This window comes from Stegostoma tigrinum, chromosome 22 (genome assembly GCF_030684315.1).
Source record: "Stegostoma tigrinum isolate sSteTig4 chromosome 22, sSteTig4.hap1, whole genome shotgun sequence".
In the NCBI taxonomy this organism is placed as follows: Eukaryota; Metazoa; Chordata; class Chondrichthyes; order Orectolobiformes; family Stegostomatidae; genus Stegostoma; species Stegostoma tigrinum.
The window spans coordinates 43,754,730-43,771,635 of record NC_081375.1 but is presented as its reverse complement, the minus strand read 5'-3'; the positions used below and the strand labels follow the sequence as shown (position 1 = coordinate 43,771,635).

The 16,906-nt window shown below is 40.6% G+C and overlaps 1 protein-coding gene across 3 annotated transcripts in view; it reads left to right on the top strand.

Annotated features, from left to right (window-relative positions):
• The window catches only part of LOC125463674 (dynein axonemal heavy chain 9-like), a 453,254-nt gene that overhangs the window by 267,441 nt on the left and 168,907 nt on the right, over positions 1-16,906 (top strand). For all 3 annotated transcript variants that reach the window (XM_059653804.1, XM_059653803.1, XM_059653805.1), the window contains 3 exons: positions 5,479-5,739; positions 8,363-8,788; positions 9,454-9,573. In XM_059653804.1, coding sequence (XP_059509787.1) covers positions 5,479-5,739; positions 8,363-8,788; positions 9,454-9,573 — 807 coding nt within the window. The remainder of the gene's footprint in view (positions 1-5,478; positions 5,740-8,362; positions 8,789-9,453; positions 9,574-16,906) is intronic.

The window sequence follows — 16,906 nt, the reverse complement described above, 5'->3', positions numbered from 1 at the left end:
CCTACGTTGCCTTTTTTTGGTCAATTATCTTAAATCTCCATACTCCAGGTGCTGACAACCTGCCACGCGTAACAGTTTCAGTTTTATATTGAAAGTGCTTCAAATTACTCCATCAAATTGGAATAACGACTCCATCAAATTTTCCTTTAACCTTCTCGACTCTAAAGAAACTTGCATAGCTATGTAACTAAAATTCCTGGTACTATTCTAATATATCTTCTCAATACCCTTCCTGAGCCCTTAAAATCCATCCTAAATTGCCTGTAATTGGATTCTGTGGAATGATATGGAAGTTGCTTGTACCTTGAACTCTTTTCGAGAAGCTTTGCCCCATCTTGTATTACTGAAGCACCTAACCAGGCCTACAGCATGGTCAAACACCTACGGATGGAAGTCCCATCAAAGTGGGAGAGTGAAGCAGGTTTTGGCAGCTCTCCTGTACCCAGCCACTGAAGACCCGTTGGCTGCCACTGCTGCTACACCTTTCTAAAGCCTGGAAATCCTCTGTTCACATTGCAATCGAGATCTCAATGGAAGTTGATCAATGACTAATGGCCACCTCAGTTTCACTGTTCTCCAAAGGATATTGGGAAACTTCACCATTAGGAGATGAGGCAAATACTCATACATGATTCAGACTTTAAACCAACTTGTTCAATTTGGCTTTATTGACACACTGATCAAGTTGTGAAATGTTCATATTGAATCCACCTCTTCCCTCTGACTGCTTTTTATGTGCAGTATTATGTTGATTTTATTTTACATTTAATCTCAATATCCAACTCAAAATAATCTTCACTTATTAGCAAGAAAAACTAAAGTCACAGAGCGTCGCTCAGATATTGAATGTATAAGTAAAATGCTCATGATTGCATTATCTGTCTTTGAGTGGACATCTGATGAATCCTTGTAAATAAAACATGAGATCTCAGGAATAAGGATAGTGCAGGTATTATTATGTTTAGATGATGGGATAATCCGAGCAATAATAAATCAATCATCTGTCTGTTACATGTCTCATCTGATTCTTCTGTCTATTGATTTCAATGCAAAGGATAATTGAGAAAAGTAGCCCAAGAGACCAAACTAATGCTGACTATTTTAAACTACTGACAGAAGATTGCCCATTCTGAGTTATCTTGACACGACCAAGATAAGGAGTCTTGTCAGTTTTAAATAGATGTATACATTTCATCTTCGCTCACCAGATATGAATTTTGATTAAAAACCAAAAGAACTTTGGGTGCTTTAAATCAGGAACAAAAACAAAAATTGCTGGAAAAGCTCAGCAGGTGTGACGGCATTTGCAGAGAGAAATCAGAGTTAACATTTTGGGTCCAGTACCATGGATTATCTTAGTGAACCTTCTTTGAATTGCTGCCCGTGAAATGGTATTTTTCCTGAAATAAGGATGCCAAAACTGCTCAGGTGTGGTCTCACCAGCATCTTGTTTAGTTGCAGCAAGACATTGCCACCCTTATGCCCCAATTGCCAAGAAATATAGGCCAATATTCCATTATTTCGGAGACGTCAAGTTAGAATTCAAAATATAGCATTGACTAAAGCCGGTAAAATGAATGGCATGAGAATACTTGTGTGTTGATTTGTTTGTTTCTTTCCTTTTGCGTCAAAATGAGAATGAACCTTATTGTCATTACAATGATCACAACCCTGAGTTATGGACAGACACCTTGACATTTTGGATAAGAGTTTTAGAAAAAGACAAAGACTGTAGGACAAGCCTGGCTGATATTTTACTTTCAAAGATGGAATTCGCCGACTGCTGAAGAACCCCTTCTGTGAATCCTTGGAACATCACACCTTCATGGTTGCTGAGGATACTTCAAAGTGAGAGATATCAAACAGCAGGTGTGCGAGGCAATCTAATTTCCTCCTTTCAGCAGGAAACCTTCTCCTGTGGGTTATATTCCAAGCTGTGGATATGAATCAAAAGACATGTTTGTTTCCCCTTCCAGGGATGTACAAAGAAAGGGTTATAAACAACTGCAACTCCTGGTCTGTGTGTGTGTCAGTGGCTGATGTGCTCATTACTATGAAGTTCGCAGCTTGAAGACATCCTCTGCACTGCAGGCAAAAAGAAATGATAGTCTCCTGCTCTGAGTGCTGACAGCCAGTCAGTTATCATCAAAAGCAGAGCAGGACAAAAAACTCTCAGCTAAATTGCAAAACCAACAACCTCCAGGTTGACTGCTCAACTACCAATGCTAATGTTACTGGTATCAACTGGTTGCAACATCCTGGGAACTGCCCTTTGAACAAACCAGAAACTCCTCTCATCTTTTTTACTTGCACTCACCCCTCATTTCAAATCTGTGTGTGTATGTTGTATGTTGTATTATTATTTATTCTCACTTTCAGTAACTCGTAAATTTGCACTTTTTTTTTAACTTCAGAAAGCCTGGGTAAGTTGGCTGTTTTTCAAATGTAGATTATTTTGGTCCGGGCGAAAGATATTGACCAGGGAAGGGATCCATTTTAGTAAACCTTGTTACACCCTATCTAGGGGAGTAGGTGAATAAAGAAGGGGAGCCAGTTTATCCCTTCTCAGCCAGGAAAATAACAATTTTGGGTATTCTGACCAGAAGTGTAAATGGAGAATTTTACCGGGGGACTGGTTATAGCGATTAGTTGATGATCTGAATTAGACAACTTTGAATTCTGAAATGTGCCTATACCCCCTAACTGAGAATCATTAACCCATCCCAGCATCTGCTCCAAGATAGTGGTGGAGTAGGTGGGCTGAGCCCAGGACTTGTCCGCTCCTGTTGGTTTTCTTTCACTTTTTTTTATGTCTTTAGGTCTTTTATTTTATTATGCTTCTTTGTTTTCTCTTCATTTTAAGTCTGGAGAGTGGCGGGTGAAGGAGGAGGTCTCCAGTGGCAGCAGCAACAACACCAAAACGAGCCAGGCACAGCTCCTCCATGGGAATGGTAGGGACTGCTGAAGCTGGAGTCAGAGATAACATATTGTGGAGTTGGATGAACACAGCGGGTCAGGCAGCATCAGAGGAGCAGGAAAGCTGATGTTTTGGAAGGGTCCAGACCCGAAACGTCAGCTTTCCTGCTCCTCTGATGCTGCCTGCCTAGCAGTGTTCATCCAGCTCTACACCAGACGACCATAAAGACCATAAGACACAGGAGTGGAAGTAAGGCCATTCAGTCCATCAAGTCCACTCTGCCATTTAAATCATGGCTGATGGGCACCTTGTATTCACAGTTCCTCCACAGCCTGGGATCTGCTGGCGAACAAAGTGCCTCCCCCGGCCTGGCCTTGCAGGCTAGGCCGAGTCTCCAGCTCTATCGCTAGGCCAGGGCGCCTGGAGGATGAGAAGTGGTTCTTTCCAAATATGGCGGTCTCAACTCCGTGTGGAGGTCTTTGTTTTCGATTGCCAAGTATTCCAGCCCTGCAAGTGGTCTAGTCCAGGAGTGGTGGTCTTGTCCTGGAATGGCTGGCCCAGACTGGTAGTCTTGGCCTCACTGCACATTCAGGGTATTCCATTGTTCCTTATTCAGCCTTCCCTGACCCCAGGACCCATTAACTGAACTATGCTGAACTTGGAGTTAATTTTACTTTTTTTGTTATTAAGAATGACTTCTGTCATTGCGGTAGGCACACGGTTGGGTGACTTCACTGTGTTCTTCATGTAAAAATACATAGGACAATAAAATTTCTATTCTATGCAAAAGTGAAATTTCTGACATTCAGTTTATTTTTACTTAGGATGGCAATTTTGATGTTCGAATGCAAACTGTCACAGTTAAATATTTACTTCAGTTTTACTTTCAGTTGCTTGGGGAATATGTGTGAATTTTGGATCAAAATTGATGTAGACATGCGACAGATTTCCTTGTCCAAAGTGACCTAATCTCTGTGATATCTTAAAACAATTTTTGGAACATAAATTTGTGTTGATAAGGCAGGACCTGTGGACCGGATCCTGCTCAAACAAAAAGAAAGGAATTTGTAAGGGTAGAAAAACTCGGAAAATCCAGAAGTACGGTTTACGCAAATGGTGAGAGATTGTTGGAATGGCCCAGTGAAGGCAAAACAGGTAACTGATGAGAGAGTCAACAGGTGGAATCAGATATATAAACAGGTTGTGGACACTTGGAGCATAATGTGATTTCTAAAGCATTAAATTCCTTTTGGCCAGGTAGAACGGGTAACATGATGGATATAGTTAGTACACTGAGTTTGGAAAATAAATTTGGATCAAGCAGAACCAATTATAAATTATAATAGCTCATATTTGTGAAGATTTTTCAAATAATAACTGACAGATCAGTTAACAACCAATTGGATATTGCAATTGGGAGACTTCAGGGTGACTTAAGATGGATGAACATTCGAGCCCTTATTGTCTTGAATCATTTTGTCATGAATTAAAATGTCACATGGTGGCATATTATGACTAGACCAGTAATCTGGAGACACAGGCTAATGGGCTTTTCACAGGGAAATGGTCAACGAGAGCTGAGTAACCTCATGCTGAAAGTAAGTGTGTGGGTGCAGCAAGCAGTAAAGAAGACCAACTGTAAGTTGGTCTTCATAGTGATAGGATTTGAGTACAGGAATAAGGATATTGTGCAGCAATTATACAGGGCATTGATGAGTTCACACCTGGAATATTATGTATAGTTTTGGTCTCATTATCTGAGAAAAGATGTTCCTGCCATGGAGGGAGTACAGTTAAGATTTACCAAATTGATTCCTGGGATTGCAGGACTGACTAATGAGGTGAGATTGAGTCAGTTCAGACTGTATTCACTGGAGTTTAGAAGAAATAAGGGGGAATGTCATACAAACCTGTAAAATTCTAACAGAAATAGACAGGTTAGATTAGGAAGGATGTTTCTGATGGTACAGGAGTCCATAACCAGGGGTCATAGTTTAAGAATAAGGGTGAAACCACTTAGGACTGAGATGAGGAGAAATTTCTTCACCCTTGGAATGGTCAGCCTGTGGAATTCACTACCGCAGGGATTGAGGCCAAAACGTATGTTTCCAAGCAAGGGATAGAACTCTTGTGGCTAAAGGGATCAAGGGATATGGGGGGAGTGTGGGATTAAAGTATTGAGCTCAATGATCAGCCAAGATCATATTGAATAATGGAGCAGGGTCAAGGGACCAAACAGCCTATTCCTGCTCCAGTCTTCTATGTTTTGTAATCTGATTTGCTTAACGTGACCATCTGGTTCACTGATGTCTCTCAGGGAAGAAAATCTACCCTGTTTACCCCGATATGAGACAGCAGTATATTTAACTCTTATCTGTCCTTTCAATTGGCTGAGCAAGCTAGTTGGTTCATATCAACTAGGAAGGGCAACAAATGCTGGCCTTGTCGGTGATACTCAAGTCCCATGAAAGATTAGAGGTCAAATGAACACGTTACAGATTCTAATGTGGACATTTCAGGCATTTTGTGCTGACTCCCTTACGTTTACCTTCCATAAACAGGTCGACGATCTGAAAGCCAAACTGGCTGCACAGGAAGTTGAGCTGAAACAGAAAAATGAAGATGCTGACAAGCTGATTCAAGTAGTAGGCGTCGAAACAGAAAAAGTGAGCAAAGAAAAGGCCATTGCAGATGAGGAAGAACAGAAGGTGGCCCTCATTGCTGAGGAGGTTACCCGAACACAGAGAGACTGCGAGGAGGATTTAGCAAAAGCTGAGCCTGCCCTTGTTGCTGCTCAGGAAGCCCTCAACACACTAAATAAGGTAAGAGATTTCATGGACTCAAAAGAAGAATCACAGCTTGCAATCATTTGACACCTTGAATTTGGAAAAAATCTCCCACAATGTTTCAGTGTAAGGAGGGAGATGAACATTTGACCATCAGAAAAGTCATTAGTCTCTGTTAAACGGACTTGACAGTTCTTGACAAGTGGACTGCTTGAATATGGAGGCACATTCTTGAGCACAATCAGAAATCCTCTCTTGAACAAAAACAGAGGTCGCTGGAAAAGCTCAGCAGGTCTGACAACACCTGTGAAGAAATATCAGTTAACGTTTCGGGTCCAGTGACCTTTCCTCAGAACTGATGTCACCAGACTGGCTGAGGTTTTCCAGCAACTTCTGTTTTTGTTTCTGATTTATAGCATCCACAGGTCTTTCAGTTTTATTTAGAATTCTTCTCTTCATGTGACCAGTACAAAAAAAAGGCCCCGTTGCTGCTCAAGCTATTTGACACCATTCTGGCTGAAAGTACAGAAACTACTTAACTGAGCATTCATCTTTTTTTCATTTGTGGAATATTACTGTGAAAATTGACTGATGTATTTGTGTCCAAATTAGCAGTAATAATATTTCAATTAGACAGTGATTAGGAAGCATTTCTAGAGATCTTAAATTCATTGTAAGACACAATATGAATACAAGTTCCTTATTTCTTGCTACCAAAACAGAACAACATTATATGGCTTTGTCTATTTGAGCTAATACTCAAAAAATAACTCAGTTCTAGGTGGCACAGTGGCTCAGTAGGTAGCACTGCTGCCTCACTGCACAAGGGACCTGGGTTCGATTTTGGCCTCAGACAACAGTCTGTGTGGAGTTTGCACATTCTCCTCGTGCATGCATGGGTTTCCTCCAGGTGCTCCAGTGTCTTCCCACTGTTCAAAGATGTACAAGTTAAGTTGATTGCCTCTTTTAGAGTGTTGAGGACTTCCTGAGCATTGTCCAGGAATGTGCAGGCTAGGTGGATTAGCCATTGGAAGTGCAAGGTTACAAGGATAGCATAGGGATTGGGTCTGGCTGGGATGCTCTTCAGACGGTGGATGTGGATTTGGTGGGCTAACTGGCCTGCTTCTGAACTCACGATTCTCTGATCTATGATTTAAACTTTACAATATGTTGTATGATAATACGCCTTATTGCCACTTCTCAACAACAAAACCTACAAGAATCATAAGTTGGATCAAATGCACACACATTAGGGCCATATTGTAGGTTCCTCCCGATTTATCTTCATGTCCATTGAAATAGGATGTAAATCCTCTTAAATCAAGTGGAATTATGTAACAAAAACCAAAAGAACTGCAGGTGTTATAAATCAGGAACAAAAATAAAGTTGCTGGAAAAGCCCAGCAGGTCTGGCAGCATCTGTGAAGGAAAAAACAGAGTTAACGTTTCAGGCCCGGTGACCCTTCCTCAGGATGGAATTATGTAATGTTGTGTTTTATTCACTGATGGCCTGATTTATTGCACTTGGGGGATAAAATGTAGCTTTTTGTCTTGGCAGGACCACAATTATCAAAGTCAACGCCATGTTTGGGTGTTTCATGAGCTAATGTTAAATCAATTGAATTTTATTTGCAACCCAGAGTGATTCATTGGCAGTTCACATAAACGGAAAAAGAACAGGTGGTTTCATCTTAAATAGCTGTGGGAAAGGATCTTTGCTGTTTATAAATTATAGAATGTTATTGTGGAATGGACATTCTGATATAACCAATCTCAGAAATTTTGAAGTCACTGTTATACAAGGACATACATGGTACTGCAAGCCTCCTTTTCAATAAAAATGATTGACAAAAGCCTCCAAGGGATTCAATTTATAGGACAACGATAGCATAAGACGTCAAGGACAAAATAAAGCATGAACCGTTCCACTTTTTTAGTGATATTATTAACCATGAAATACCAATTTGTTCCTCTAAATCCATCTAAAAGTCTAAACCAGTTCATAACACAGTCGTGGTTCAATCTTTAAGCACAATAGGGTATTACAGAATTGTAGTGAATTGCAGTGATTTTAAAATAAAATATATAAATTAATTTTAAGGTTTTTTAAGGTGCTACAGCGCTCGAGAAAGGATGGTCCCAGTGAAATGATTGAGAGATTTGGAAAGTAATTTTTGCTATTCACTGACAAGAGACGTCTATGCTTAAAATATCTTTTCACCGAAATTTCGCACATTTGATGTGATTTCTTAATCTGCAACGTTTCTTACAGGGTTCAAATTTTCATATTTTGTTCTGATTTTCTCAAGAAATAGGTTTGCTTCATGAGAAAAGGTTGCAGCTAGTTTAAACTAGATCAGTTATACAAGAATTGTCAAAATTTTTCCTGATCATTTACTTGATTCCCTTAATCATCTTAGAATCACGTACCACAGGACACAGGGCACTTGGAAACTTGTTAGCTAACAAGCAGGGAGAGACCTATGTTACCACCAGGGGGTTTCATTGGCTTACATTTGATGAGTGGTATAAAATTCTGACTGCAGCTCTAGGCTTTAAATCAGGGCAACAAATTGATAACTCAACAACCTGACTGTTGGCACTTGACTGTGGAGAAAAACACGTTCCATTTTCCTTTGTAACTTTGTTCTCCTTGCAGAATAATCTGACGGAATTGAAGTCCTTTGGCGCACCTCCTTCTGCGGTGACAAATGTCACAGCTGCCGTGTTGGTGCTCACAGCAGTCGCGGGCAAAGTGCCCAAAGACCGCAGCTGGAAGTCAGCGAAAGTCATGATGGCAAAGGTCGACGGGTTCCTCGATTCCCTCATCAACTTCAAAAAGGAGAACATCCATGAGAATTGCCTCAAAGCCATTCAGCCATACCTGCATGACCCAGAATTCAATCCAGAGTTCATTGCATCCAAGTCTCTCGCTGCTGCTGGCCTTTGCTCCTGGGTTGTCAACATTGTGAAGTTTTACGAAGTCTATTGTGATGTTGAGCCCAAGCGGCAAGCCTTGAACAAAGCCAATGCAGAATTAGCTGCTGCCCAGGAAAAACTGGCAGTCATCAAAGCCAAGATAACCGTAAGTAGAAAGAAGTGACATGGTTTACATTGGTCATCGTGGCCTTGATGTGTACAGACTGCAGGGTTGTATTCCTCACCTTTAATTAAGGTGGATAATTCATTTGATGCTAAAACTATTGATCATAGTATTCTAGCCATTTATAAAGGCTCATTGAAGTTCTCTGCACCACATAAAAGTTGTACCTATTAGCTTACAAAATGAGCAATTGCTGTTTTCATGATGTTATCAAAAGTGTTTTTAACTTTGATGATCTGTGAAGTCTTCAGCTTTGAGCTATATTAAACACTTGAGCAATTTTTGGTCTAGCCCCAGTGATGTCACATGAGTGAGAAGCTTATCTTTCATTCCATTGTGCCTGTGTTGTTAGTATCAATTTTATTTTGCTTTTGGAGGAAAATTGGAAAGGAATCAGCTTTGATACATAGCATACCAAAGGGCTGTAAAGAATATTTAGATTAATTCAGTTACTCTGCTCAAAATGCAATTGGATTGAACAATATCAAATGTTATATCTGTAAAGTGTTTAGCAGGCTAAAATTAGTTTCCCAGAAATATAAGGGAAAATTTCAGGCATGGAAAAGGAAAGTGTTTATTCAGTAGTAGACAGGTTTCATGTATTGATCTAATATTGATCAACATATGTTTTTCTTGTTCTTTAACAGCAATTGAATGAAAACCTAGCTAAACTAACAGCGAAATTTGAACAGGCAACGGCAGATAAACTGAAATGCCAGCAAGAAGCTGAATCAACTGAACGTACCATTGCCCTTGCCAATCGACTGGTGAGTCTCTTCATCCTGAGAACAGTTCTATACCTGTTGGATGTAGTTGGCTCAACATTAGCTCCAATTGGTGCTGGCCCCCTTTGCCAGAATGTGTTCATGTTGCAGCATTAATATTGCTGTTATGCATCCATTTCACATTGGTACCTGCTCCAAAATGCAGCATCAAGTTATACTGTCCTTTTCACAAGATAAGCATTGAGCAGAACTCTGTGAATATTGCATGAAGCACATGACACTTAAAGATGGTTAAGTCTTTATTCTCAGTAAAAGCCTGGCTGCCCTTTAATCAGTGTCACCCATGGAAAGCAATAAAATGTCATAATGAGTGACCTGAAGATCAACTGATGTGAGATAACCCTCTCAAAGCATTTCTGAAGTGCACAACTTCATATTTTCCAACAGTATATTCCACCTGTCAAGTTTTTATTCACTTTACTTAAGCTGTGTCTGTCCCGTTGCAGACTCTTTGTATCATTCTCACCAATTGTTTTTCGACTTCTTTTTCTGCCACCTGCAAACATGGCCATAATAACCTGATCAATTTTAACCTAATTGTAGCCTCGGCATTGATTACAGCACCAGATGAAACTATGCTGACTGCTTGATTGTATTAATTATTTTTAAAAGATCTTTATTCCATCCTTTGTTACAGACTCTAACATTTTCCCAATATTGGATGTAAAGCTAACTAGCCTATAGAGACTTGTAAAAACACCTTTGTAATCATCTAAGATCTGTTCAGCAGTCAATGGCTTAATGGACTAAGAATGCTGCAAATCTCTTCTGCATGTGTAGAGTTCACTCTATGCTTTAGACTTGCTTCACCTATTAAAAGTGGATTTTTCTGAATGTCTGTTATCTGGATCTGTAGATATTTATTCTCCCCTTCGCATTGGGCTCTTGGTTTTACTTGTCCTCTTGGGATGATTATTGTTACTTCCCATGGCCTTAACTTCAGTGACTTCATTTTTAATTCACTCTCTTGAGCCATTTCAAACAGATCTCATCATGTTTCACAAAGTATCAGTGTCTGTTTGGGACTTCGGATACTTGGCATTTGTTACTCACCTGATGTGTCATCCTGCAGCCATCATTTCTAACAGCCATAAAGCATTTATTATGATTTACATACCAATGTTTTATAATGTAAAATGATTCACGCAAATCATAGAGTGACATCTCTCTAATAATCATCTTTGTGGCCTTGCTTTGTTTCTTTCTCACTAAACACTTACATGCAAATTGATTCAGCATTTTCTAGTCTGAGGACTCTGGAATTCTTCCAAATGACAATTTCTGGTACCTTTTAATTTTTACCATCCCTGTCATTATGTGATACTGGCTGCGAGTTGATTAAGGTAGTAATCCGGCACTAATTCTCTTTTACTTTTGCTTTGACTTGTTCTGGTAATGATTAATGCCTGAAGTTAATGCAATGACTGTAACAAGGTCAGCCAGGTAGACCTAATAGAATATGAAATTCCTGATGAGGCTTTTAAACTGGGCCAGTCAGGGTGGCCTGGCTGACAGATATAAACAGTTGTGTCAGAGATTCTGTTTATTCGGAGAGTTTTTTTTAAAATGTCTTTATTCAGATGGAAAATTATAGGCCGATTAGCCTAACCTCTGTAGTTGATAAAATTCTAGAATCCGTTGTCAAGGATGAGATTTCTAAATTCCTGGAAGTGCAGGGTCAGATGAGAACAAGTCAGCATGGATTTAGTAAGGGGAGGTCGTGCCTGACAAACCTGTTAGAATTCTTTGAAGAGGTAACAAGTATGTTAGATCGGGGAAACCCAGTAGATGTTATCTATCTAGACTTCCAAAAGGCCTTTGATACGGTGCCTTAAGGGAGGCTGCTGAGCAAGGTGAGGGCCCATGGTGTTCGAGGTGAGCAACTGGCTTTGATTAAGGATTGGCTGTCTGACAGAAAGCAGAGAGTTGGGATAAAAGGCTCTTTTTCGGAATGGCAACCGGTGATGAGTGGTGCCCCGCAGGGTTCAGTGTTGGGGCCACAGCTGTTCACCTTGTATATTAATGATCTGGATGAAGGAGCCAGGGGACATTCTGGCGAAGTTTGCCGATGATACGAGGATAGGAGGACAGGCAGGTAGTACTGAGGAGGTGGGGAAGCTGTAGAAAGATTTAGACAGTTTAGGAGAGTGGTCCAGGAAATGGCTGATGAAATTCAATGTGAGTAAATGTGAGGTTTTGCACTTTGGCAAAAAGAATACAGGCATGGACTATTTTCTAAGTGGTGAGAAAATTCGCCAAGCACAAGTACTAAGGGATCTGGGAGTGTTGGTCAGGATTCTCTAAAGGTTAACTTGCAGGCAGAGTCTGTAATTAAGAAAGCGAATGTAATGTTGTTGTTTATCTCGAGAGGGCTGGAATATAAAAGCAGCGACGTGCTTCTGAGGCTTTATAAAGCTCTAGTTAGGCCCCATTTAGAATACTGTGTCCAATTTTGGGCCCCACACCTCTGGAAGGACATATTAGCCCTGGAGCATGCCCAGCGGAGACTCACATGGATGATACCTGGAATGGTAGGTTTAACGTATGATGAACAGCTAAGGATCCTGGGATTGTACTCATTAGAGTTTAGAAGGTTGAGGGGAGATCTAACAGAAACTTACAAGATAATGTATGGCTTAGAAGGGGTGGACGCTAGGGAGTTTTTTTCATTAGGCAGGGAGACTAGGACCCATGGGCACAGCCTTAAAATTAGAAGGGGTAAATTTAAAATGGAAATGAGACGACATTTCTTCAGCCAGAGAGTGGTGGGCTTGTGGGATTCATTGTCACGGAGTGCAGTGGAGGCCGGGGCGTTGGATGCCTTCAAGGCAGAGATCAACAAATTCTTGATCTCCGAAGGAATCAAGGGCTATGGGGAGAGTGCAGGGAAGTGGAGCTGAAATGCCCATCAGCCATGATTTAAATAGCGGAGTGGACTTGATGGGCCGAATGGCCTTACTTCCACTCCTATGTCTTATGGTCTTATTCATTCATGGGGTGAGGGCTTCACTTTTAGGCAGCATTTATTGCCCCCCCCCCACACACAATTGCTCAGGGCAGTTGAGTGTCGATCACATTTCTATGGGTCTGGAGTCACATGTAGGCCAGACCTGTTAAGGATGGCAGGTTCCTTCCCCAAAGGACATTAGTGAATCAGATGAGTTTTTCCAACAATCAGCAATGGATGCAACGTTATCATTAGACTCTTAATTCAAGATATTTATTGAATTCAATTTCCGCTATCTGCAATGGCAGGATTCAAACCCAGAATGTTTTCTTGGTCTCTGGTTTAATAGCCCAGTGGTAATACCATTGCCTGCCTGCTCTGAGGAAGCCGGACCAGTCTGAAGCACTATGCACATGTAAACAAAGGGATACTGGCCTGTCTGGAGTTATTTTAGTTCACAAGAAGTTTTTTTATATGATAGGTATAAGTCAAAATACGCTTGGCCAGACATAATTACTAGAACCTTACAGAGCTAGTATAAATACCTCTGCTCCCTCCAAGAACTACAGGAGAGCTCCTTGTCTCCACCACAGACTGCATGATACCAGTAGCATGGGGAAAGTAATGTGACATGAATGTTAACTACTCAGAGCTGTACCTTTTACAAAAATCACTGCTTTCTCCGTGCCCGACATGATTGCGTTTGTGTTGTGTCGTCTTCAATATTTACAGCTTGTACTCTGGCTTTGATCTTCCTGTTGACCAATCTACAAATACCTGTTCCATTTTGCCAATATGTTGATTTGTTTGGCCTAAAATGTTTATCTCAGCATAATGCGAAGCCTTGTGATAATGGGAACTGCAGATGCTAGAGAATCCAAGATAACAAAGTGTGGAGCTGGATGAACACAGCAGGCCAAGCAGCATCTCAGGAGCACAAAAGCTGATGTTTTGGGCCTAGACCCTTCATCAGAGACCTCTCTGATGAAGGGTCTAGGCCCGAAACGTCAGCTTTTGTGCTCCTGAGATGCTGCTTGGCCTGCTGTGTTCATCCAGCTCCACACTTTGTTATAATGCGAAGCTTTGTCTGTTTTCAAAGATTTATAAGGATGTTTCTGGGACTGGAGGATTTGAATTTTAGGGAGAGGCTGGGACTTGTTGCCCTGGAGTATAGGCTGTTGAGGGATGCCCATACAGAGATTTATAAAATCATGAGGGGCATGGATAGAGTGAATAGCCAACATCTTTTTTCCCCAGGGTAGTGGAATCCGAAACAAGAGGCCATAGATTAATGGTGAGAAGGGAGAGATTTAAAAGGGATCTGAGGGGCAACAGTTTCACACAGAAGGTGGTGAGTACATGGAGTGAGCTGCCGGAGGAAGTGGTAGAGGTAGATACAGTTACACCAATTAAAAGACATTTACATAGGTACATGAATAGAAAAGGCTTAGAGGGATCTAGGCCAAACACAGGCAAATGTGATTCATTTCATTTGGGAAACCTGGTCACCATGGATGAGTTAGACTAAAGGGTCTGTCTCTTTGCTGGAGCTCTCTCAGATGCTGATAGCTTCCATCCAAGGAAGTTACTCCTGTCTCCGCAAATGTGTTTGGAAGGATCACTTATACCTAAGAAGATCAACCTCAATTGTGATCTTCTTTTGATTGTCCAAATTCACAGGATTCAGCTACATGTATTAATGCTATTTCGGACAGATCAATAGTCTCCATCTCTCCTTAAGCTCTGATATTGAGCATGTACTATTCAAAGTTAACGTTAATAGAGGTTCCGAGTATGTCATCGAAGGCTTCAAACTCTCTCCTCTAGGTTTCCTGCAGTTTTTTACTGGTTAAGGTACAACGCACCTAGGACCAGTTTTTACCCAGCAGGATTTCTACTCTTATTTGCTGAGTCTTTTTCTTGCTTTTAATTCTGTAGCTATCTTAGTTTTGCTAATGAACATGGAAAAAGAAAATTCTGCCTCATATCTTCTTTCATTTTAACAGTAGCAGGAAACAGAAAATTCAAAACCATTCTGACTCCAAACTCACCGAACACTTCAAAGTAACTGTCTCGTAAAAATAGAAACATGCTGAATCTTGAAAATGCTTAAAATTTACCCAATTTTCAACTTTACACTTCCAGGTCTGTGTTTCATTTAATGTGTTTTAATGGCTGCTAGTTCCAAAGGGAATGAAATTTATAGTAGAGGTCCTGTGACCATGGCAAGCCCGTATGTAACAATGTACAAAGGCATTTCTCCAAATATCCATATCTGTCAGTAATCATCTATGCATCTCTTGTCACAGAGTCTTTGATTTCTCCATGATGAGGATCTCTGAGGAATGGATTTGTGACAGAACCTTGTTACATCACATACATAGTTTTGTGAGTGTTCTGCGTGAAATTGATTTCAGTTTCATGCAGGTTTCGAGCAGCAGTATATCTTCCCATTTTTAATCAGTATTCTCACACCAGCATGCTACTGTGTTCCCTTGAGAAAGAACTTGGGCCTAGAAAGGCTTTCAGAACATATTCTGTGGAGTATCTTGTGACAGTTGCAGCCCGGTCTGCCTTTATATTCATGTCCTTTGTACCTTCTGTCTCATGCGTAGCCTGTTTTTATATTTCAGTGGAAACTGCTTTGGGAATTTGTTGCCACAACGGTGTTTTCAGACTCATCTTAGTAATTTTACTCTGACCAGCAGTGGTTGTGTTTTGATATCTGTGACCTCGTAGCCTTCCTGCCAAGCAAACCGCATTCCCAGAAACTGTCTTTTCTCCATCTCGGGCACAAACTTTGTGTCAGAAGCATTTTTGTTTTTCACTTTCCAGCCTCCCATTTGTTATCTCCATTGATTGTTAAAAGGTCACCTTATTCAGGAGGTTTTTATCTATGATATCTGACACTCTTGTACAATGTATAACAATTTAAAATAATTGACAGTCATAACTAGAAGTAACAGAGTCAGATAACTGACAGTGAATTTGAATACTTGCTACTTCTGTTCAAATTGGGTTGTGTTTCACACAGTTGCTTTTAATGCCTTCTGCACTCATCACCTTGTGGACTGCCTTTCACAGAGGGTATGTTGTTGTCGTTCCTTGCCATTCTCAATAATTTACCTTGCCACCTTATCAAGTTAGTTTCAATAGGTATTTGTTTCTTGACCAGCACTCAAAATTGTACACTGTAAAGCTGCAACGAGATACTTAGAATTAGACCTTTTTTTATTCTCTTGATGGTTGTTGTTCAGATGTGCGTTAAGAATAATATATTCTAGAGCCACAACCATGTATTCCTGGCTGTAAGCAAATAATGCTTATGATTCCTTTCTATTAGGCACTGACAGAAGCTAATTGTGTGGTGAGTGTGTTGTGTAGTGACTGGCCACTGAAAGCCAGCCCTCTGCCTTTGTCTCTTCACCTTTACCAACAAACCCTACTCCATAACCACCCACAAAAAGACTTCTTGCCAAGGCAGCACTCCATGGCTGTCCAACTTGGGCTTCATGTGACCCTTCCCAGTTCCCTGTGGTTGCCAGCCTCTGTTTATCACCTTCTGGAAGGGGTGGGATTTCAATGATGAGGATCATGATAGGTGCTGTGCGACAGACTTCTCAGCCTGATTGGTGCTTCGTCCAGTGGGCTTTCTTGCTTGTGGGAGCAGAAGGTTAGTTAACACTGTAGTTAGATGTCCACTGGCACACTTGGTTGAGTGAGAATTAAATCCAACTCACTGTTAATGTTTTATTACAAACATCCGTCCTGATCTGCTGAGTATTTCTGTCTTTTATTGCTGGCATTCCAGTGATCCTTTGTGTGTCCAAATCAACTGTGAAATCATAAGTGTGTGTTAAGATCCAGGCTGATGTTTTATCGGACGCATCAGATGTCAGCCTAAAGTCTTGCTTGATAGATCAGATTTTTTTGGTGTTAAGAAATGGCCTTTCACTGAAACACAAACATGTAATGCAATGCTGCAACATTGGTTTTTAACAACAAAATAGAAGTTTATTAAACAAAAAATGAAGATACAATCGAATAAACCAAATTATTTACGTATAATACAATTTTAAAGATTTAGAAATGTCTGGTAAAATATAATCTCATTAATTCCAACAGCACTCTTTTGCAGTTCTTGCATGAGAGAGAATTCCATTTGCTTTTACTTCTTGAGAGTGTGATGGCATCTTTCTGGAGCCTTCATAAAACAGAGTGTAAAAATTTTCTCAGTTTCTGAAGACTCCTTTGGGAGGTCTGGGATTTTCAAACTAAACTGCTTACACTGAGCTAACATGTTCCTAAACCAGTCTAACTCACCCCCTTTAATCAGGAACTGTGTGGCACATCCAGCTTCAGCCAAGA